Source organism: Drosophila grimshawi, unplaced genomic scaffold (assembly GCF_018153295.1).
Source record: "Drosophila grimshawi isolate 15287-2541.00 unplaced genomic scaffold, ASM1815329v1 contig_311, whole genome shotgun sequence".
Lineage (NCBI taxonomy): Eukaryota > Metazoa > Arthropoda > Insecta > Diptera > Drosophilidae > Drosophila > Drosophila grimshawi.
This window is the reverse complement of record NW_025063098.1, coordinates 7,645,215-7,670,120: the sequence shown is the minus strand read 5'-3', so window position 1 is coordinate 7,670,120 and position 24,906 is coordinate 7,645,215. Positions and strand designations below refer to the sequence as shown.

Sequence of the window (24,906 nt, the reverse complement as noted above, 5' to 3'; positions counted from 1 at the left end):
ATACTCCAAAAAGTTTGAAGTATTACATGAAGAAAGAATTCACAAAAATTATAAAGAAATAAAAACAAAATTAAAGAACGTGCACTGGCACACTAAAGAAAATACATATTGGAAAATTGATAAGATCTAAAATGTGAATCCTAGTAAATGTTTATGACAAATACAAATGCGGCTTTAAAATTAATAATGTTTGAGTATATGATTACTTGAGTTAGTTTGACTTACTTGACAACGAGTATTCATCGTCTTCTACACACACACACAGACATTTAAATACATAGTACGAGTATTGTAGTAGTAGTAGTAGAAGTAGAAGTAGTTGGTACGAACGAGTACAGGTACGAGTAGGGAAATACATAGAAGTATGATATGTTTTACATAAAAAAGAGCAAACCCCAGAATCAGAAATTTATGTATTTCTTTTTGAATATTTTTGTATTTTACATAATATGTTTTCAAGTGTTGTATGTATACATATATGTGATGTGATGGACAGAGATAGATATTTCACAGAAATTTAATAACCAAAAAGGTAGATGCTATTTGTATTGTTCTAGTTCATACGCGAACCTTTGCTTTCACAAATACGAAAAGCATATACGAAAATGTCACGACTTGTTGCAAAGAATGGTTGAGTTTGAAATAAACTTCAATGTCAACGATTATAACGGCGAAAATAAAAATAATTATATTTGTAAATGATATGTATACTGCTGCACAGAAAGTTTGTACAAAATACGATTAATTATATTTAATGTGAATATATCGACTTGATGGTAAAATTGTAACAAGATTGTAGTATGGAATACATCCGAGAACACGTCATATTAAATTGATTATGGTAATCTTGATTTATGTTAAGTTAAGTATTTATTCAGAAATAAATTGGAATTATCTTCTTTTTTTGTTTGTATCTATCGACAATATACTACACACACACACTAAGTAGTTAAGATAAAAATGTATTATGAAAAGTACACAATTACGAGAACGAACGAGTAGAAACGATTATAAATGTTGTGTGTAGCTGTGTGTAGTTTCCTTCGAGTGTGCAACAATCAGTGTGCTTTGTAGTACGTCTGTGTGTATTGAGTAAATGAATTGGGATAGTTTTCGTTGAGGGTCTTCCATTATGAAATTCTAATGCTCGGGCTGGTTAATTTATTGACTGTCCGACTGAACAGTCTCAGCAATAGCAAATAAATGTGAGTTAGTGAGCGTTTTGGAAACAGAGGACCCTTTAATTTGGTAAGTACTTGAATGTTATAAGTATGTTGAGTGATTTTGTTTCAGATTGGGGTTTATGTTTGTTGTTGCACAATTTTTGTTTTCTTTTTTTTTTATTAATTTGTTTTGTATGCTTAATAGAATTACAGTAGAGTAGAGACATGGAGAAGATATATGTATGTATATAGAGAAAGATAGATAGAGAGAGAGAGAGAGAGAGAGAGAGAGAGAGAGAGAGAATAGGGAGAAAGTTATACGTACTTGCACGCCCAACCATTTGTACGGCTCGGACGCCTTTCCGGAAGGTGGCCACTGTTTTGTTTCATGAAAACAGAATTGTATAGGATTTGTGTGAATAGGTAAATGATGGTAAGGTAATGATAGTTGGTTTTCTTATTCTTTTTTTCAAATCAGCAATTGAACTTATAACATAATTTTATATATAATTATATAACCACAAATTATAATTATTTATATATATTACCTAATTAAACAAAAACAAAATATATATTAACAAAAATATAAAATTAAATCGCACGCCACACGTTGTACTTGAACTTTCATTTAAGATATGGTATGTAATTCATGATTGTAGGTATGTATAGAATATCAGCTAGTTATGATATTTTTTTATATGATTTTATGCGCGCGACGTAGAAGAATCAAACCAGAAATCGTTGCAAACTAATGGTAATCTATATTGAATGTAATATTTATACTGAGTATACGATAGAGCGAACAATAGATCGACAGAAGAAGAACAACAGAAACATAATTTAGTACACTGCTTAAAATTGTAATCATTGTAATCGCTGTTAAATTGTTCGATAATCCCAACTACACATACTCTGTCTTTTATCATTTTATTTGGCCTGTCATTGTTATCCATTCGAGTTAAGCAGGGCGAGGGGTCGGTTTATGGTTGACGTATGCAGGAACTCGCATTTAGCAGCAGGGTTCTTTTAGCATAAGTAAAAGGTACACTGACATAGCAATTACGTATATTTATGTTCTACTAAACTGATTAATAATTGCATTTATGATCAATTTATACCAATTCTGCAAGCATTTTTTTTAAACATTTTATTTTAGTTTTAGTTTTCTTTTAGTTTTTCAAAATTTATATTTGCTTACTTATTATCAAACATGTTTCGGATTAGAATTCAGTAAACCGAATTCAATGTACACTCTCCAAATCCAAATGCAACTATGTCAAATATATTTTATATTTATTTTTAAGCGTCAAGGACTTGGAAAGTGCTTGGAATTTAAAAACGGTTAGGTAGGCGGTTAAACACTTTAGCAGCAACAAATAAATCATTTTGGCTTTGTATAATATACAATTAGGTATATAGGTACCGCAACTTGTAATTATTATTAGGATTTGGTATTTGATTTTTTTATATTTTTGTATTTTTTTTTTTAGATTTTAAGCGTACCCTCTATTGTATTCATCACCGACGTGATGCCTTGGTTGACCATCCCCGTCTGCATCATAATCATGCCCACATCTGTAAGATGGTTAGGGATTTCATAGTATTCGTATATACAAGTAACGGGACCAAATATATCACACACACAATCTAAGATCACTGTAATCTATACTTAACACTAGACATATAAAGATTGGCAGCTGTAATTGTGAAAACAGCCTTTCCCAGTTAAGAGCGCACTTTTGCAATTCATTATTTTGTAAGCCAGCCGCAGGCAACGCAAAAGTTGGAAACTTACTAACTACTTGAGAACATTGCAGCTAAATTATGGATACATAATATGCATATCCAGTTATTTATAATTATGTATAGTAAGTATGCTACATAGAAAACAAATACATAACAAAAATTGTCAGTTACACGACTTGTGTCAGTGATGGAGAACGCTCTTTATGGATATGCTAAATAGTAGCTGTAGTATCCAGAAAGTGTAAGAATAACCTTCATTAAAATTATTTACATTTTTTTGTTTTTAGTTAATTAGGGGGGGACATCTACTCTTATGTACTTATTTACAATTATTATTTAATATATATATATATATATAAATATATGGGTTTAATATTTTGTAAGTGGGGTTAGTGCCACGCCAAGAAGATAAGGAACTTAAAACTTAACATAAATATTTATAGGCTTCAACTGGTGGTAGAAAACGACGCAGCATTTGAATAACTTATTGCTACTAAATAGTAAATAGGAATGTATGTATAATTGAAGTTAGGTAAGTTTCATTAGTAACGGAATTAAAAATCAGAGCTGCAAAAGGTGAGTCAAAAATATTTATCAAAAAAAAATATAGTTTCGAATTTATTGAATCGTGATAGAGTGATAGAAATTTTTAAATTCGTTTTTGTGCTCATTTCCATGCACTTCTTGTAAGTATATATATTTATATATATATTGGTTTCATTTTCATCAACACATATAACGTATAGAAAAAATATTGGAGCGAGAGAGTTATTAAAGATAGGGAGGGAGCGAAAGGCGTAGCGAGACAGAGCTTTAAGATTGTGCACTTTGAAATTCTTATTAAAAATGTATTTTGACGAATTCCTGATATCTTATAAAGGCATTTGTGATGTATCGTTTAAATGATAGATTGAAATAAAACAGATAAGATGCATGTGTATATTTTGACATGCACAAAATGAATAAATTCTGTAAAAAGTTGATTCGAGTCAATATCATTTTTATTGCTCACAGAATTGCCATTTCAAAGCGGACCACACATATGGCGTAAAGCTTTTAGATAAAACCAAAACAATTAAGAAGGAAACTATTCTTTCCGCTTTACAAAAACACAAAGTTAGTAAGTATAGTATGAAGTCACAAATTAAGTATAGAAATTGTTATGATTTGAATTTTCTGTGGCAGTACTTGGTTGGTAATATTTAAATCCAAAAACTGGGGTTGCATATTGCACAAACATATTTACAGTTCAAGGGTACGTTATGTAAAGCCATCAGAGAACGTATATACTTGTGTGTGTGTGTGTATGTTTGTGTATGTATGTATGTATGTATGTGTATGGTATATATGTAATAATGTATATAGTATGTATGTGTCACCGATGTAAGTATTTTAATTGTATTATGGTGGATTATATACGAGTAGAGGCGCATATCATATAATAAAGAAAAGTTATCAAAAATTAACTGCACATATCCAAAGATACGGGACGGGACGATTGTTCATTAAATATATTATATACGTAATTGTGAGTGAGTTGTTTTGGGAAAATTCGAATCATGGCTTCGCACTGTTCAAGTGCGGAATGCTAATTGCACAGTTCACTATCAAAACAAAAAACTGATTTCAAAATAATTGAAAGTAAAAGGAAAGGTGCGCATTATGTGTAAATATGTTTAAATAGAATTGAGGATCAAAAAATACGATAGAAAATATGGTAGGGCAAACATATGCAATTGGATTTATTATAGATAGAACTAGTATTTGTTGTATATAACGTACATCCAAACAAAACAAATTTGGAAGTTGCGTACTGTAAACAATGTTGGAATAGGGGGAAAAAAACTTCAAAACTCAGTGGGTGGATCAGTGGAATTGTTCGGTGTTTTGTTTTGTAGAATGTTGTTAGTGTGTGTGTGTTTTTTTTTTGGGTTTAAACTTTATGTTGAACAATTTAGATTTACCTAAGTCATCAAATTTGCTCCTCGGCTGAACCGTCACTGTGGGACAAAGTTATGACATTTATTTGTATTATTATGTATTACATTTAATTCGAAAACTGTTTCAGGTTGTCAGGTCATAGGTACGCACATATATATTTTTTATCATACATACACATACATATCCATATACACACATTCTTAAGTTTGTAAGTATATGCACATGTTGAATCGCAAAAGCAAGTTAGATGTTGTTGTTGTTGTTTTTTTGTTTTGAAGTTTTAATTAAAGTGATTTAAGGGGCCAGGAGCACCACAATTTATTTAAGGATGTGATGCAAGAGTTGTATAATAAATTCTTTTTGGTAAAGATAAATTATGAATAAGTTTGTGTATGTTTGGAGGAATCATTTTTTATCTTCATATCCATACATATATAGTATATAAAGATTATTATTGGGCGTTGCTTAATCTATTGAATGCCTGTACCTTATGGAAGAACTTAAGACTATTTGGTTGGCTGTACTTAAAATATATTTTTATTTAATTTTTTTTTTACTTTAGCTGTTCACGTTGTAACTCTCGATAAAAAAATAATGTAAAAACAAAAATTAAATACAAGAAGTAAATAGAAATAAATGAAACCCAAATACATTTGTAGACAGAAGTACTGTCTTATCAAGTCAGTAAAATGGTACAAAAGTTTGCTTACAGTTTTTGCATTTGCACTTCTTGATGAGCGTCTCATCCTTGATGTCCTCGTGGCAAGCCTTGCAATAGAACCACGCACTGTGAACAAAGTGAAGAGCATTGAAAACTTTGACAAGACATTTTTACAGAGACTGCATTTCATTTACCGCTTGACCTCATCGGCGCTTTGTGCTATGAAGAAACCCTGCGTATTTGCCTGTATCTTAGCGCCACGCGGATTTATGGAAATTTTGCTATCTACACCCTCCTCAGCTCCTTTGATTTCAATTGCAAGCAGCAGCAGTTTCAGCTTGGAAAAGCACAGTCTAAACGCCGAGTAAGAAATTGAATATTCGTGTTATTTGAGTTTTGGCCGCAAAGTGTTGCAACATTTACATATATTTTAAGTATACTTAAGCTAATTTAAATATTGTTATACTACAACGTGTAGCTAAACCTTTTTAAACTTTACATGCGTTTTGTGGATGTGCGTTGATAGCATACACTGTACAAAAACAAATACAATCACATGCTTCTCATAATGCGTACAAAAATACAACGAAAAATCGCAGTTGACAAACAAAATTGCGACAAACAAGTCAATAGTAATGGAGGTGGATTGTGTTGGGTGGTTGGTGGTTGGTGTAGGTGGGTCAAAGGTGTCACAAAAACAATGATACATTATGCACATGCAATAAAGGGAATTTGGGATTGGTTACAATTCATCAAATCAGACGCCATCAGAAGCTGTCTTGTTGGTGGTTTCTACGCATAGTTTGATATATACACTCGAAGAAAATATGTGTTAGACATAATGGGTATGTTTGTATGCCGTATATGCGATATGCTGTTTTGTAATCAGTATTTGGGGCTTGAGCTGGGACTAATCGGAGCGGAGTTGGTAGCAAGCGAACGGTGTCTAGATAAGTAGTAGTATATTCTAAACTTTGTTTGTACTTTGTGGCTGGTTATTTTTTTTATATGCGAACGGATGCAATGCGATTGTTAATCCAAAAACCAAATAATACATAAAAATGTTAAATGTTAAATGTTAAACATACAAGAGGAAGAGATCAATGTTTGCTGGCAGATTTCTTTTCACTTGTATATGGATCTTTTCATAAGACTTGATATGAAACTAAGTAAGTAAGTAGTACGAGTAAGTAGAGTATTAAGTAGTAATGGGGACAAAAAGTAGTTTGTTACAATTAAGTATATAGTAGAAGGAATAAAACAAACGAAACAGAATTCAACTCAAACAAATTATACAAATAAAATGTTTAATCAACATATTGTACAAGGCAAAAGTATTTTTTATACATTTGTTTCTTTAATAATATTATTATTATTATTTTGTATTTTTTTTTTTTTTTTTGATTTTGTAAACATTTTTTTTTTAATTTTTTGTAAATTTTGTTTCGCTAATTTCTCATTTTGGAGTCTTACTCGCTGGCTTGTGGGAATGTCATGCCGGTAAATGAAGGTGATAGAGTTTCGGTGTACATCTCACACCCTGTACCTTGAAGATAATCATTTTGCCAGGCCTGTGTGTCTGGTGACTGAAAGTTAGAAAATGGTTTTGTTGTGGTTTGGATTTAGTAAGTTCGCTAATGTAACTACGTGGCGGTTGTTGTTGTTTCTTGTTTCTTGTTTCTTGTACATGTTCTGGTTGTTATTGTTGCTTGGCACTGTGTAAGTGGAGAGTTGAGTGAGTCTTGAGATTTATTCATATATTGGCTCATTTGCGCATTGTAATCGATCAGGTTCAGGGCTGGATAAGAAATATATAAATTTTCGGTAGCGTGCGCATTTCTCAACACTGGGCATTTGGGGCACTTAAGTACGGGCTTCTCTTTTCTTGTGGCATACATGTATGTACATACGGGCACACTTACAACTGATCTCTAAGCGGTCTGTGTGTATCAGTGTGTGTGTGTGTGTGTGTGTATGTGTGCTCTGGGTTTGCATTTGTGGTTCAGGCTTTCATCAACTTTAGCTTTGGCATACTTCTCCAAACTTTCGACACATTTTTTAAAAAATACTTTCTAGCAATAGAAACAGCATTTTACTATATATATATTAAATATTTTTTAGGCATAGCAACGGGCACTTCTTGGAATATTACGAACAGTGTGAGACTTATAGAGTTCCAACAGAAATGAAAAGTAAGTTTGTATTAAATCAGCATAATTCAAACAGAAGATAAAACCATAAAAACAACATAATAAACACATCAACTTAAATGCACGCTGCATAGTTTAGCTCTGAATTCAAAGAGCACAGCACACAAAGATACTTTACAATTAGCGTTTTACAATGATCCCGAATTCTTACAGTGTATGTGTTTGTATTTTGCATGTGTGTGGTCGTGTTTGTGTATATTTTGGATTCGGCTTTGTGTCCTAGAAATGCAGAGTTAACAGAACGGTCTGGCTGCAAACTTAGTTGTAATTAAAACAATATTCTGCAAGAATGTCATTTTGTATTTGCAAACACTGAAGGCATTTTAAACATTGAGAACATTAAGTACACAAAGAATTAGCATAAAACACCGACTAATTTTTCACAGTGTACTTCGATTGTTTTTCTGTGTATTTGTGTGTATATTGGTCAGTGTTTTATTTTTGTTTTCGAAATAAAATCATAATATTACACCATAGGCAGGCAATTTACATATGTTTTATATATCTCCATACTTTGACACCGATGTAATCGTGTCTGGAGATCAGAATCGTTAAATTCTTTCAAAGTCAACGTAGATAAAATAAAAACAGTTACAACATCAATTAGAGCTGATCAAGAAGTTAAGAACGAACAAAATGTGTCTGTGTATTCATTTGTATGTGTATTTGTGTTTTTAGTTGGTTTTTTTGTACGATATTTGTCAACGCTGTACGATTAACAAGTACATAGTTGAATAGTAAGGTATTATAATAGTAGGATACGATACGATATGTTTTATAGCATATAGAAAAGTGGACTGCCCGCTGCGCAACTTACTCAGTGGCCTGAGCAAATGGTATTCCAATAAATGTGGGACTCAATGTTTCTGTGTACATTTCCATGCCAGTGCCGCGCAGGTAATCATTTGTCCAAGATTGCATTTCTGGCGACTATGGGGTTAAAGACGTACATACATAATATAGATTTATGGTTGATATTGTTGAATCGACTTGGGACAGCCCCTTCACATCATCTTCACTTCTGCCCCTTCTTCTTCTTCACATATAGCAATTGTCATCAAAAGCTAATATTTAACGCCTGCTTTCTGGATATCAATATGCCCCAGTTGTGTGCTTGTGTCTGGTATATTGTTAGGAGTAGCCAATCGTGTTAAACACTTTGGCAATACTTACCGTCTTAAAAGAACGCATAGCGAACAAATTGGCCATCATTGTGGAAAATCCGGGCGCCAAACAGCTCTGCGCTATAAAGCCCAACTTCAACTCGGCCAGGCAAATGACATCATCTCCCTGTTTCCAGTCCCACGATGGTATGTTCAGCAAGTACGCCTAGAAATATCAAATATCAAAGATAAATATCATATACAAATATCATGCAGACTTAGATCAACGCAGGCCTTATTTTTAATCGGTTCAGGATATAACAAGAAAGAATGCATATTTTAGCAACACCGAATATAGAACACCCTTGTAGACCTCAGTTCACATGCTGACACTTAATTTTTCATATGATATAGGTATTTGTCCAATGTTAATATTTTGAATTGCTAAACAATCTCAATTTTTTTTTAAACTTAGAACCATTATGCCATACCATTACCATAGCAATACCTATCCGCATACAGTAAAAAAGTTTGGAAGAATACCTAAATCTGTATCGCAATTCGTATACTTTACCTACCACTATGTGGAAAACGAACCGAAATTCGTTTCGGTTTGATACCCTACTTAAATGTCGTAGATCTTACCTTATTATGGTACTGCATCAGCTGTATGATGACACGTATGTCATCGCTGTAGTTCTTAATCGAGATAACTCGCATTATGTTGGCAGCATCTTCTGCGTCGGGATCTTGGCAATATTTGTTAGCTAGCACCAGGCAGGCGTCGGCTTCGTGTACCTTTATTTTTTGTTTTTTGTTTTGTAGAATATTATTTGATTAGTTAAATATTCAAAGAAATAATTTTTAATATATATATATATGTATATATTAGTCATTTGTCTATGTCTTTGTTATAGCTTGGCAGAGCTATAGACGTTTGTTGTTAATGTAAGTATTGTTATGTTGATCTGTTCAAAGTGGTAATGGTTTGGTTAAGTACATTGTATGTATTTTGTTAGGTGGCTAAGTGTTGTTTAGTGATTGTGATCTCTTAACGTTGTGTCTCGGTATTATGTATGTATACAGACTTGTCGTATTATTAACAGTTAAAGTTAGTAAGCGGTTTACACGTACATTGACTGCACAACTAAGTATAGTACAAATAGTTGAAATGTCACAAGTGAAGTGTTTGTATATGATTGGGACACGATTTAACGTTGCACCGTTTTCTTGCAAACACATTAAGTACTTGACTTTGATTAGCTTTGGCAACACCGGCGATAGGGAGACAGTAAGCGGTTATTTAATTTGTTGGTGTTTTGTTGGTAACTGGATTTGTTTTCGGTTTTTTTTTTTATTAATATTTTGTTGTTCAACTTCCAGTTCATAGGTGACAACAACAATAATAACAACTGAAAAAGCGAACGCTCGGTGCATGGGTGGAGGTAGAGGTATACAAAGAACTCGGGTGTCGTTTAGGGTGTTCTGAATCAAAACCAAAGATAAAAGCAAGTATACAAACCAAAAAGCCAAAATCAAGTTTGCATTACATAATTGATTTTTATGTACACATGCATATGTATATTCTTTAACTGCAAGCCATTTGTTATTACATGCAACACAGCCCACATGCAGCATGCAATTTCCACAGAACAATAGATATAGAAAAGCAAAAGAATTATCAGACCGCCTGGTCCTTTCCCAAGCAGTTTTGTTGTTGTCATATATTTACAACAAAAAGGGAGAAGCATTGTTTGAGAGCAGATTAATTTTGTTTGCAGATATAGATACGGGTATAGGCCATATCGATTGAATATTTCAATTTCAATATTCAAATATATACATAATGTACAGGAATAAACGTATACTTGAGCACTGAAGGCGCTTTTTATCTGTGCGTTACATAATCTTATATTAGATGAATGAATTCAAATATGCAGTTGTACTCTGGTCATAATGCAGAGCATTCAAATCATCTGTTCAACAAAATATTTAAATTGTTAAAAAAAAAGTATATTCTATTTATTATTTATTTATATTAAATGTACAATAACTTTTTCCTGCCACCATTTTTGAAGCAAATATTATAAAATGTTGTACTTTAGATTATATAATTTGCAGGCCTACACAACCTTGCCTACAAATTTTTATTTAGTGGATTTTCCAAATAACAAACGTATGGATCTTTGATGCTATAATATTTTAGCCAAAAAATAAAAATAAAACCCGCCTTCAATGAATTTTTAAATGGATTTTTGATGCTTGTAGATTAGAAAACCAACGCTGGTAAACTCTTGAACTTTCCCCAACACTATTTTGTTGCTCACTTACCTCCTAAAATTTTAGCTTTTAAGCAGACTATATTGTACAATAAGAGTTTATTACTATCACACCTTTCTTGTTTAATTTGTATTTACAATCTGTCAATTAAAGAAAAAAATGTATATAAGAACTATAGTACATCCCAAGAAAATTCTATTGTTTCTTAACAGATTAGTGTTTAGAATATGTTTGTTGGGTGCTTCGAATCCATTTATATCTTATACTGCCTCGCGCTAAATACTGTTAAACATTCATAGCATATACAAGTATTCATAGATTTTGTTGGAAATAACTGTATTTGCCTATGTACACCGCAGCTTGTCTTGCATTCCCGTCTTGCAGTCTTAATCTGTTGTTGCCTGCGAGCAACGGTAATTGTCAGTTCCTTATAATCAAGACCTTCTTCGATGGTATGTTTAAGCTACTTACATGAAGTAAGAGTCAGTCGCTTTTGGTCGCTTGAATCGCGTAGTATAAATTGCATGAAGCGGACATATATTCTGTATTAAATACAAAACTCTGAATAAATATAAACCCCAAGTTATATTAGATTTATTTTAAATTCATTCATTATAGTGGTTTAAGCAACAAGAATTGTTTAGCTTTCCTGAATAGATATTTCCTAAATTGTTGTATCTGATAATTTATAACTTTTTGTCATCGGAATTAAAGTTCTTTTAATTGTAAATATACTTAACAATTTAGATATTTTAGTATTTAAAATGCAGTAATATACTTAGCACATACATACATATATAAGTAAGTTAAAAATAACATTATAGTATTTAAATGCCGCTTAAGCTAATAATGAATCACGATAAATGTTTGCATACACAATAACGTCAACAATTTACAGTGTATCCGTGTTCTTCTGTGGCTCTGTTAGAATTATCGTGGGCGTGTAAGTATGTATGTAAATGTATGTGTTTTTATAGAGTATACAAGTTAACACAAATATCGGTAGTCTAAGGCTGCAGCTTCTAACGCATTGCAATTCACCAACTGATACATATGTAGATACAAATGAATGTTGCTCCGTTGATGTACACAAAACTAAAGCCAGCAAGGAGTAGGCCACAATGAATAATGAGCACATTTATAGCTATGATTTACATACATACATTTATAAACATTACATAAATACATATTTAGTACATAGTATTTGTAACAAATACAATTACATATACATACATATATATATATATATATATATATATATATATATATATATATGATGTGTATGGGTAGTTGGTACATTTGTATGAGCGTTCGTTATGGTAAGTGTGTAAGTATGTTAACAATTTGTCGGGGTTGGTTTAAGTAGTTGAAGTTGGGGAAACACGCACAAATGAAAACGACAAAGAATTACTCAAAATTATAAAATAAACAAAGAAACATAGAGAAACATATAAAATAAAAAATTGTTTTACCTTAACCCTTTGCAGATCAATCGGATTCATAATGGTTCCTTGGAAGAACTCCACGGTGGTAAAATGACGTTTGAACAAACCCTCAAGTTCCAAATCGGGTGGTTTACTTTTGAATTTTTTTTTGTTTTTTTTTTTTGTTAAAATAGTATTTGGACGAACATTTTTTTTTTGTTTTGGAAAAATTATACAAAGTTTTTAGAGTAGTTTGGTGTTATTTTTATGTTCCAATGTACACAGTTTTTTTTTTTTGGGGAAAATTGGGTTGTATTCAAACCAAAAGTTTTCACAATTAATACACATATTTTCATAATTGTGCAGTTGGATTATGCAAATGAAAAAAGAATAATAAATAATGCAAAAATTATAGTGCTTGGTCAAATCAAATGTGCGAACGGCGAAATAGTCTATGAATTATCCACAAATTAACATAAACTAAAATATAAATTTATTTACAAAAATATGTATATAGTATTTAGAAAATGTTTATTCCTAATAAGGTGGATTGTATTGACTTAAGAATGTCTAATCTATGATCTAAACTTAACTACTAAAATAGATAAGCTCTCGTAAATAACTAATAAAATACATATTCTAGTGTACATATGTACATATATGTAATACAAATATCTCAAGTTTTAGTTATTACATACATATAGATATGAAAACTTAAGTTTAATCGGAACATTTTATAATTATTACCGTCAATCATCATATGTAGTTTTCTAATTGTGCTGCGCAAATAAAGACTCGTATCTATTTAAGTTTTGTAGATACGAGAAATGCTCGGAAATTCATATGATACAAAAGTACAAAAGTACTTTGATTAAAAAGCAAAAGGTGCTGCGACTCAAAAAAAAAAAGAAGATATATATATATATATGAAAAGTTTGAATCTTATACTATGCAAAATTTAATATATATAAATATATATTAATTTGACTTTTATCTATGTTATTATATAATCAACAAATAATAGAATACAAAATTCAAACTTGAATAAAATTTCAGCTAAGAGGACATTCCATTGAGCAGGTTATTAGTATTACTGAAAGCCAACGTGAACAAATTGAAAAATGACTATAAATTTATTGTAGGTATCGAAAATCGTGAAATTAAGTGTTTAATAAATCTATTACAAAGTATTCTCTTAAGGATTGAACAAATATTAAAAAAAAATATTTAATTATAAATAAATAGAAAATGAGCAATATCTGAAAATGGATAGATCAGCATCCACAAGTGCCAGTTAGCTTGCAGCATAACTATTTGTATCCTTTTCGTATCCATTGAAAATGTATTGCAAGTATCTGCCAAGTGTAAACTTAAATATTAATCAAACAAAATCTTGAGGAAAAATTGCAAGAAACCAAATTCATATTACGAAGAGTTAAGAGTTAGAACGAGCAAATGTTGAGAATTGGGAGTGGCTGTGAGCTGGCATATTGGCCCATCGAACTAAAGGACTTGAGGTTGGCATTTAAAGTGAAACACTAGTTTGTTGCTAACTATATGTATGTATATTTTATGTGGTCGCATCGCGGTCTAAAGCCTATGTAGCCAGTTTTAATAAACATTCACAGTGTGACGCGATTTTGAGTTTGAGCAAACTTAGCTCGTCCTCAATATAAAAAACACAATCGACCAGTTATTTCAGTATCTTTGTGTAAGTGTATGCTGTTTATAGTACTGTATGTGTGTGTATGTATATGTGTCTGTGGTTCTGTGTCTCTCAATGTGAATATGTTTAAGTATTGCTCCTTGAAGTGTATTTGTGTACCTTGACTCGTTCCAGATCGACTGCGTTCATCATAGTGCCCTGAAAAAACGCCACTGTTGTATAGTGGCGCTTCAGCAGTCCCTCTAGCTCCAGGTCAGGCTCTTTGCTATTTGGTTTTACATTACGTTCATTTATTGTATATAGTTGAGTTTAATATTAATTAATTATGTAAATCAAATTTACACATGTTTATTAAAAAATAAATAAGTTGAATTTTGCGATAACTAGTAACTAATGCGATAATAATGCAAATACTTAAAATAAGTGCTTTGACTAATTATTATTATTATAAACTTAACAGACTGAGACCTTCAACTATATAAAGCAGCAAGCAATTAGCACAATCAAAAACCATTTGGATTAGCATACTTTTAAGGGCACTTGCTTGCTGCAATACATTTCTGCTTAAATACTGCACTAAATTTTTATTTGTCGTTGCTGATTTCATTGAAATTATACATATGTCATAGAATACAACAAATTTTACGAAAATAAATATGTAAATAATCACAGTTACAAATTTATCACACAAATTCTTAATGTTATAGCCAGGTATTGTTGATAACTTACCGATGTAAAAAGACTACTTCGACATCGACATCTTCACGATCTTCGTGCAGAAAGTCCTTCAGGAAATGCGACACGGATTCGTATGTTATATGACCGCATACCACAATATGTCTGGGAACGGGTTTTGTGTATTTGTATAATAAAGAGAAATATATTAGTAAAATCGCTTTAAATGTTGATTAATATATTCAAAGCAAGAGTTTGGCTTAACCTAAGAGTGGGATGCATTAAGCCGTGTACATGTCTCATGTATTTTAGCTGTATCAGTGTGTTAGTGTGCAGATTTTAATGTTCAGGTGTATATGCATTTTGATGTCATTGTGTGTGCGCATGTGTGTGTGTGTGTGCAGTAGCGCTGTGGAAACCTGTTGCAAGCATTGCAACAATTTATAGAATTTTAAATATGTCAAATAATTTGTAATTTTTTTTCGGCAGAATATTTGGCCTTTTCAAGTTTAACAATTTATACAAGATTTGTTGAAGTAAACTGAAAACCAGCTTTTAAGTTTATAGTACAATTATAAAGCGCTTGTTCGATGTGTGTGTGTGTCTTTGATGAATGTGTGTTATGTGTATGTGTAAGTGTTATATACTGAGTGTATACATTTTTTTTATATTATTTATTTATATATTAATATTTTCATATCATTTGTATTGGTTATCAACTGATTTGTTTTCATTATGATTACTATTATAACTTGTCAGTGTTATTTTGTAGTTAAAACAGTAAATAGTATTATAATTATAAATTACATTGTATTTTCATAAAATTAAAATACGAAAATTATACAAATTGACACAAAAAAAAACGAAACAATAAATTAAGAATTACTGCAATATGCATGAATTTAGTCTGCTACCCCAGAAATCTCTTTGAACACAAAGTAAATGTAACAAAATGTCAAAAAAAAAAAAACAAAAGGAAAAACCAACTTAAAATATATACATACATGTGCAAAACAGCTTTTTATGGCTTTGCAGTTGTATTCGACAAGTCAAACAAGAAGGTAAAATAAAAATGTATTACTAACTTCAAAAAATAGCTACGCACACCGTTGGCAATAATCAACTTACATGCATCGTATAAAGCATCAACAATTACCAAATCTGTGTATATACTTATATTTATTTTGTTCTCTTTTTTTTTTTTGTTTTTCGGCTGTATATACAGAGTATGTAATTGCATTTTAAATAACTACTCTCATTCCAATCATAGTCTACAGTGTTTTTTCGGGAATATCTGTATATATGCACATATATTTATTTGTATATATATATATATATCTGTATTCTACATATACGATTAATACAAGCATGCAATCAGGCAACCGGGCAGGCATACTCAAACCTATTAATCTTAGGGTGCATCAGTTAAAACATGCATTCATTGTGTGTTATTATTGTGTTCTTATCGGTGATGAGATTTTTATCCACTTCATATCAACATCGTCGAGATATGTATGTATGTATGTGTGATTTGTCTTATACTGACATATATTAATTTTCATTATACAGATTGCCTTAATATAATTAGCAATTAAAAAATTGTTGGCACATTACGATCCTTCAAAAACCATTCTAAATGTAAACGATGAGAATCATACATAGAAATTCCACATAAAAGCACAAAATTGCACTTGAAGAATCAACTTGAAATTAATCATTATTTCGATCCATTAAAGCATCGAAATTAAGATAACCTTCTATCCCGTAAGCAAAATATTCAAATGCAAAACCAGTTCAAATCATTTAAGAACTTGTTATGATACGCACAGAATATTTAATTGTTTGCATACTTGCAACTTTCGAATAGAAAAAGACGTATGGAAATTGCAATTTATTTATCACTTATGCTATTTTTACCATGTGTTTTGTTGTCTTCGATATGTTTGTATTTAAAATGAACAATATAAGATAAAGTGGATGCATCGCTAATAACTAATTAGGTGAATTATCAACTACAGTGTCAAAGATGTTGGTGTTTGAGAAAAGTCGTATTAAATTTGTGTTCGCAGGCAAATCAACTAACTATAATACTAAATTGCAATAATATTTGCTTTAATAAAAATGTGCTGAGTTTTTAGAATATTGTCGTTGCTGTTTTTAGAATATAATTTGATCTTAATTATTCAAATTAACAAGTTCCGTGAAAAGTTACAAGTTTGATGCCTGGCCACGCATTTTCATAATTTCATTTTTATTCTATTCATTTTTGATATATTTAAATACGACTCATGTGTTCCACACATGAATATTAATAACAAATAAATTTCATTTACAAAATAATGTTGATTCGATTTCAGATGAATCCTATATGTGCCATGAATGGTATAAATGTTTGTGGCTAGGTGAAAAGTAAAGAAAAAAAACAACAAATGAATTTTGGAAAATTGGTAGGAAGTTGAGAGCTTATAATAATAACAGAATAAGAGCATAATGTGTATGTATTGGAAGGAATCGGAAACAGCTGTGGAAACGGTATCGGGTACGTGTTTTCATTACGGATTGTGTATCATTTTACGGTCGAACTTTTCCAAGTAAGTCGCTGGATTCCTGAAACTGGACTCACCTAAGCGTAAGACTTTTCATACAGTAAGAGTATAGTGTACTTGTTGAACCATTGATCACACGACGAGGATTTTTTTTACAGTTCACAAAACTAAATCAACGGCAGCCTAAACATTTACACTTTGATCAGATTACTACACGTCAACTAAAAGATCGAAAGTGTAAGGAAGAATCATCTAGATGACAAATGGCGTCAATCGATCAATCCAATTCATTTGGCTTGGTTTCGATTCATTTCAATACTTTATCGCATCCATACAGAACACTAAAAAAGTTGCGATTTATAGATAGTAATAATAGATATACCGATTTAGCCATAACAATGCTTACAATTCTTGGTTACATAAGTATGTGATTGATGTTTATCTTTAATCGTGTACGGTATTGTTATATGCGCCAATTCGTATATTTATTGATTGTACCATGTTTTATTGTAGTTATGTAGAATAGAATAGAATAGAATAGAATAGAATAGTAATAGAGCACTGAGAAACAATAATTACAATAATAACAACCAAAAAGATACGAAATTAATAATTACAATTAGTTTTGTATTATTTATGAAATCGAGTATATTGCGGAAGATATAAATACAAATTTCTCAAGAACTACAACATTGATAAGTAGTAGCTGATAACTGACAGAAAAAGAGACAGTCGGGTAGACAGAGAGTGAAAGTAATATATGGTTTGTATATATATGAGCTTCTTTAGTTTAACTTTTATTTATTAAAATATGTTACACACACATATTTCATTTTTCTATGTCACATGATTGTTAAACAATTTAAATGCATGGCTGGACAATTGAAAAATGAAAAAAGACTTTTTTCAATTAAGTCCCTTTCCTAGAAGTAAGCTTTACAGACTAGCCAAAAATATAATAACAGTATTCTAGGTTTTAATTTAAAATCTTCAGTGACAGGTGGATTATTTACAAGTTAATCTCTTCAAGAAATTGATATTTAGTTTTAACCATTTGACAAATGAAGGTATGTGTGTGTACATTGTTTTATGCATTTCTAATATTTACGTATAATATTTGTTGTTATGGAATATTATAATATGCATTATTACCGTTGAATGTTTGATCGCTTAAAATTTGATTGCATAATATACATATATATACGTTTTACGACTTCGATATCAAGGACTATATAGACAATTACGAATATGTAACATAATATTAAACACCAATCACTGTTTCTTCAAGGGCTAATACAATGCAAAATGACTAGATGATGGCATACAAAACGAATTAAATCAAAGAAACTATTTAACGGCTGTTTTTTTTGTTTTCAGTTATTGCTTTTCATTTATAGTTTTGCCAATCATAAGTATTTTACCGCCCCACGAGACCCCCATGTAAAGTATATATATTTTTTTATTATTTAGCTGCATAGATAGACAATCGTTTTAAGTCAACTGAAAATGGAACTGAAAACGTGCAACACCTGCGCTGAGAATAAGCGCTGAGAAACTAATAAACTAATAAAGAAATATAACAAATTTAGAGCAAGATATATGTAATTATGTATTTATAAAGAGCAGAAAGTAGCAGAAGAGTAGATTGATAATTTGGCGTTCAATAAGAATTTTTTAAACTTACAAGATAAATTTGGTAGTTAAGAGTACGCACATTATACACTCAGAACAGTTTAAGGTACGATACAGTTTTGGAATCAGGTTTCAATAGTTCTCAAAAATGCCAATCCAAACAAAATATATAAGAAATCAGTAAATCAAATCAATATTGATGTGGCGAGCTCTTCCAAACATAAAATTTAATTCCTCAAGCACCACCGCACTGGTAACTTTGTCAACGATAATTGACACTCTAAATGGTGTCGGCCTACGTAGAGTAGGCGACACATTAAATTCGAAATAAAGTGAATAAAGTAAGCAAAAAAAAAAAAAAAAATAGAAAAAAAACACAAAGCCAGAACCCAAAATGAGTTGTTGAGAACTAAAATTCAAAACAAAACATTTTTCTGTGTTAAATTTCTTGTTGATTCTTGCTTTTGCATTTGTAATTTTGTTTAATTTTCTTGTGTGGCTTGTATTTGAGGATTTTTTTTTATGTGTATGTGTGTTTGATCGATCGAATGTTCTGAATTCGGTTTGAGTTTGAGTTTGTGATTGATTGGTTATTGATTGGGTTGTTCAAATGTTGTGTTGCACCGTTTCTGGCTAAGCAGGCACTCGAGACGTATGAGTATTATGTAAATTGCTGCTGCTAGCTTTTGGCTATGCTGATTAGTTGGCCGTGTTTTGTGAGGCTTTTATGTTGTATGTGTGTTGGGCTCTTGTATATATGGTGCTTATATATACATATATAAATATATATGTAAATATGTTTGTATGCTTGTAGTTGGTTAATGTTTTAGAAATCAAAATCAAATTTCAGATATCTTTTCACTCGAAAAGGATTCGTATGAATGAAGCGCAAAGTAAAAGTAAATACTGCACAATTTAATGGTATTTGATTTTTTCTCTTCATTTTCAATTTTTTTTTTTTATTTTTGTATATTTTATTCATTGCTTTCTCACTTGTAGAAATTTCATTTTGATTTGGTGTTTATATCGTCAGAAACTAAGACTTTAGTTAATTTTAGGTACGCTTTGAGTGATTTAAACATTTATTGACTTAAATTTATGTTTGGTTTTTTTGTGGTAGTAAGTAGTCTGGTTGTTTTTTTTTTTAATATTTTAAAAATCAGTTTTTTGATTATTTATTTGTCTGTTGATTGTAAGAAAATTTAGTTTGTCTCACCTTCGCCCTTTTTCATTTTTTAATGTGCCCCCATATTTGGCTCTTGTTCCAATCAAGTCTATAATCTCAGGTATACAACTTGCAAAAATCGCCTGTATACAGTATGAAAGATAATGATAGTGAAGTATTTTCGAATACATTTTGCTTTTTTTTGTTGATAGAAATAAAACAAAAATCAAGTACAATTTAGTATGACGGAGTTCAGAGAACGCGAGGGAGCCAAAACACAGAGAGACAGAGAGGAATATACCGACTGGCAGACATACATATACATACATATGTATGTAATAACATTTATGCCCCTCAAAAAAATGCTAAGTAGTTCGACGACGTAGACGAGATGAGTTTTGCCTGCTGAAAGTAAGAATTGCTCTGGTTGTTGTTCATTTTTATTGCTGCTGCATGAATTGATATTTTTGTTTTCTCTTTTTTTGATAACGCCAGATCTCATTGTTGTAGAAACTGAAGCTTCTAAATGTTCGAAATCATAAAACTAACACAGGAAACATAAAACGGAAACATCGTATCGAAAATGAATTGAATTGAACTAAAATTGAAATAAATGAATATTTTCTTACTTTCTTCACAAATCAACCAACCATTTCAACAGTCTGCAGCTAATTATTGTTTTTTTTTTTCAAAAGGTTAACAGGTAACACTTGTGTGTATTATACAAATTTTGCAGTAGGCGTTCGATTTCTTGGGGGTACGTGTTGGCTATTAAATAAGTTTATATATATATATATATATATATATATATATAAAGTAGATAGTACAAAATGTATTAAATTATAAATCGAAAATTGTACACGAGCAAATACGTGTATATATGTAGGTATCATATCAGGAATGTCTTAAGTATGGAGTAAGTAATTATCTGTAAGAAAATTGGTGCCAAGTACACACACACACACATCAATACAAATCGATATTGACCTTAGCTTGATGTTGGGTCTGGGCTTTAGCACCTATTGACTAAATTGACTATTTTGACTATATGGACAACAGAATCTGTTGCAAAACTACAACTACAACAAAATACGGTGGCTCTGTGTGGTAGGTTTTTGTCTGTGTGTTTAATTAACAAACAAAATTTGTTGTATCTTTGTATCTGGTTTAGTGTGCGTGAGATTCTATACTTTTTTTTGGGAGGAATCGGGAAAGAGTTTCAAATGTATTCATGATGCTGATATTGATAACGATTACACAGATACTGCAACTGATTACTGAATAACAAAGAAAATTGTTGTTTGTCTTAATAAAATCATTGAGAAATTTTGCAACGCGGATTCGCGCAGTTTAATATTTTTCATTTTTACTCGTATATGCGTGGCTGCGGCATACTAAGTAGGTGCAAGCAAATTAACGACTTTAATTAATTAGAGATTATTAAATAGTTAAGTTGTGTGTTATATGTTTTTCGTATGGCTTGGTTTATACCATATAATTATGTAGTATTTAGTTTAGTATGTAGTATGTATGTAATTACAAGTGAATTCAATATAATATGTAGTAGGTAGTGGATAAAATTGCAAAAACGTATCTACTGCATTTGTTTATGTATGTATTTAAGTAGAATTATAAAACTTGTACAAAATTGGAATAAAAAGGTATGTTAATAGTTAAAATCAATACAGAACTTAAATAGCAACTTGGTGTGTGTTCCAACAAACAAACCAACAAACAATTCAATGTTATGCATTTTATCTTATTATTATTATAATTTTTTTTTTGTTTTCAAAAACCAAACTTAGTAAAAAGCTATTTGGTTCGAAGCATTTCAGCGGGGAAACTAAAACTATAAACAAAACCAATTTGTCATAAATTGACTCTGCTGAAGTTGCATAAAAACTCGCGAAGTGACACTTTGCAAACTAAAAATGGGACAAAATTAAAGCCTAATGTGAGTTTCACATTTAAAAGTACACGAAAATTCAATTTAGATTGTACCTTATTAAAAAAAAACTGAGCAAGTTTTATTTAAAAGTTTTGTCAAATAAATTGTAACAAAACATTTTCAATGAGATTATTTTTTTACGTGGCTCTTAAGCAAAAGACCATGAAGATAAAGTTCAACGATTTCTGTGCCAAAATTCATCGATTTCTGTGCATTGTGTTCACTGCACTCACACGCAACTAATTCAAACCCTTCTGTAAATTGTTCCCCGAACGAAACGAATTAAGAAAATTATGTGTGTGTATCTGTGTGTGTGTGTGTGTGAGTGTGTGTGCGTTTGTGAATTAGTGTGTGCATAAATGTGTTTGTTTGCAGTGTTGGCTTGTTTGCAATCAATTTCGAAATTATGCTACCAATGTCGAAAGATGCATGCTCTGAGTTATGCAGCAATAATTACAACAAAATCAATAAATGTTACTTTTAAAAGGAAAACTACATACATTTATGTATAGTAGATAATTGTTTTGAGTCGGTAGCAGTAGCAGTAACTGATAATGAGTTAGCTCTTGTTATAATGCGTGAAAGGAAATGCCGTGTTGCACACTTGAAAATGTGGGAGCAAAAATGTGTTGCATACCCGCCAGGCGCTACGTTTAACTAAGTGTGTACTTTCAACATCACAAATCGAATATGCATCATGATTTAACATTAGATTACCGCTGCGCACAAGTTCAAATTCACAATCATTTTCGATTTTGGTCGAGTATTTCTTTTTTAACTAACATTAAGCCTAAGGATTCGCACACAAAAAAAAAAGAAATAAAAGTAAGCCAAGTTGTAAAAAAAATGTTACATTTGTATTTAGCATGTTTATATTTGGTAAATATGACAACATAATTTACAGAAGGTTTTGAAAAACAAATTACACATTTAAGTTTTAGCCTCATTTGCTTTACTTATTTAACTGAAGAGAGTTGAAGTTCTGCTCTCCTCTTTACACATGCCACCAAGAAACCAATGCCTTTTGGGAATTCGTATATAAGTAATATTTCTTGATCTAATCTTAATTCGAGTTGCTGATAAGCAATAGTTAAAATCAATTTAAGCTGCTGGCAACTGTTCTGTGGTTTAAGATTTGTCGGTAATTTTGTGTTGCTTTTTCAACTGTTTTGAGTGCAGTTGCTGAGCAGAGTTTGATAGCAAAATATGTGGGCATTTTTATGCAAATTCAAGTGGCGTCAAATAACAAATGAAAATAAAAACAAAATAGAAATAAAATTAATTAAAGGAAAAAAGACAAGTAAGAAATAATAACAAAGGTATCTTTAAAAGGTTGTTCATTTTCTGAAGTTTTTTTTAGTAAGAATGCAATATAAGAGAAATCAGGTTAATTCGATTGTAGCGATTGTTGCTTTATAGTTTCTTGTAATTCATCTTTTTGGTGTTCTTGTTGTTATTTGGTTTTTATTTGTTTTTATTTTATACTATTTTTTTTTTGTTTTTTTTTTTTTTTGTATATTTTTCTTTTTGTGGTACAGCCAGCAATATGTTCGTGTACCTTTTTCTAGGATCCTTGCTATATGTTCCACCATATTTGCTTCTCTGGGCAGCCAGTTCAGTGATTTCTGGTATCCAACTAGCGAACACAGCCTAAATTCAACAACACACATACACATTTAGAATAGAGAGAAGTGCCAAAATAGTTCAGTTTCAGTTACAATTGCAGTTTAAGTATTTGGCTAACTTGTTGTTGCTGGTCTTTTTGGATGGTGTGTGTTTTAAGCATTAAACAATGCTCAAAATTTGCTAAATGCGAGAGTAAGAAATTCGTAAAGAAACGACGCAGACGACGCAGAACAGAAAACAATATTCAAATATCAAATTGATCTCACCCCACCACACACATTATTCAGACATTCATTCAGATCAAGCACTCCAACACTCATACTTGCTTATTTACACAGTTGACAACATTTGCAGAAATTTGAAAGCATTCTCACAATAGTATTACATATCTAATTGTACATTAGTTTACAAATACATTTTGGTTTTAATTTTCCGTTAAGATATTCACTTTTACCGCATCTAAAACATTTACTGTAGTTACTGGTTTACTTTAAGATCTACTAATTTACAGATTTACAGCTGTACACGAAAAGTGCTGTGGCTGCCAAGGAATGTGCGAAGAGCAGGACATCTCTCGGCTAAGCACAGGTTTATGATTACTTTTTAGTTTTGGGGTACTGTAATGGTTTTTTTTTTAAATACAAAATAGAGCGATACTTTTCAGTTCTAGTGATGTGCTAAATGTTAAATGCTATGAGATTGATCGAACTTAAACAAACCTTGAAATTGTACGTTTAGTATGCTTAAATGCCTTTGAAATCGATAGCAAAAAAAACTTCGGCTTACCGAAGATTAAAGACAACTTCCAAAATAATTTCACGTTCTACTTTGAATTTACTTAGAATTTAAAAATGGACTTATGGGCATTATCATTAACTATTAATCAGACACACATTTAATAATAATAATAATTGATTTGTATATCTGGAGAATGTCTTTATAAAATTACCATAAAAGGGAAAATAATTTTAAAAAAGAAGACTTAAAAAATGTATGTACTATTTATGTTACGGTGACACTGACACAAAACTTTTTATTTAAGGATCAGTAGTAGTAAATTTGAATTATTGCATAATATATAGCTGATATTTGCTCTCTTCAATATAGAAAATATATATGA

The 24,906-nt window shown here is 31.0% G+C and overlaps 1 protein-coding gene across 31 annotated transcripts in view; it reads right to left on the bottom strand.

The window, feature by feature from the left end:
* The window catches only part of LOC6563278 (calcium-activated potassium channel slowpoke), a 51,580-nt gene that overhangs the window by 8,366 nt on the left and 18,308 nt on the right, over nucleotides 1-24,906 (bottom strand). For 6 of the 31 annotated variants that reach the window (XM_032736839.2, XM_032736842.2, XM_032736844.2 and 3 more), the window contains 8 exons: nucleotides 14,924-15,034; nucleotides 12,577-12,682; nucleotides 9,470-9,622; nucleotides 8,895-9,050; nucleotides 6,985-7,097; nucleotides 5,706-5,864; nucleotides 5,561-5,637; nucleotides 4,874-4,909 (listed from right to left, as the gene is read on the bottom strand). In XM_032736839.2, the coding sequence (XP_032592730.1) occupies nucleotides 4,874-4,909; nucleotides 5,561-5,637; nucleotides 5,706-5,864; nucleotides 6,985-7,097; nucleotides 8,895-9,050; nucleotides 9,470-9,622; nucleotides 12,577-12,682; nucleotides 14,924-15,034 (911 nt within the window). Of the gene's footprint in view, nucleotides 1-225; nucleotides 250-1,488; nucleotides 1,540-2,666; nucleotides 2,739-4,873; nucleotides 4,910-5,560; nucleotides 5,638-5,705; nucleotides 5,865-6,984; nucleotides 7,098-8,538; nucleotides 8,652-8,894; nucleotides 9,051-9,469; nucleotides 9,623-12,576; nucleotides 12,683-14,353; nucleotides 14,460-14,923; nucleotides 15,035-20,263; nucleotides 20,356-23,718; nucleotides 23,811-24,906 lie in introns of all 31 variants that reach the window. The other 25 variants (XM_032736843.2, XM_032736845.2, XM_032736846.2 and 22 more) reach the window with 15 other exon arrangements.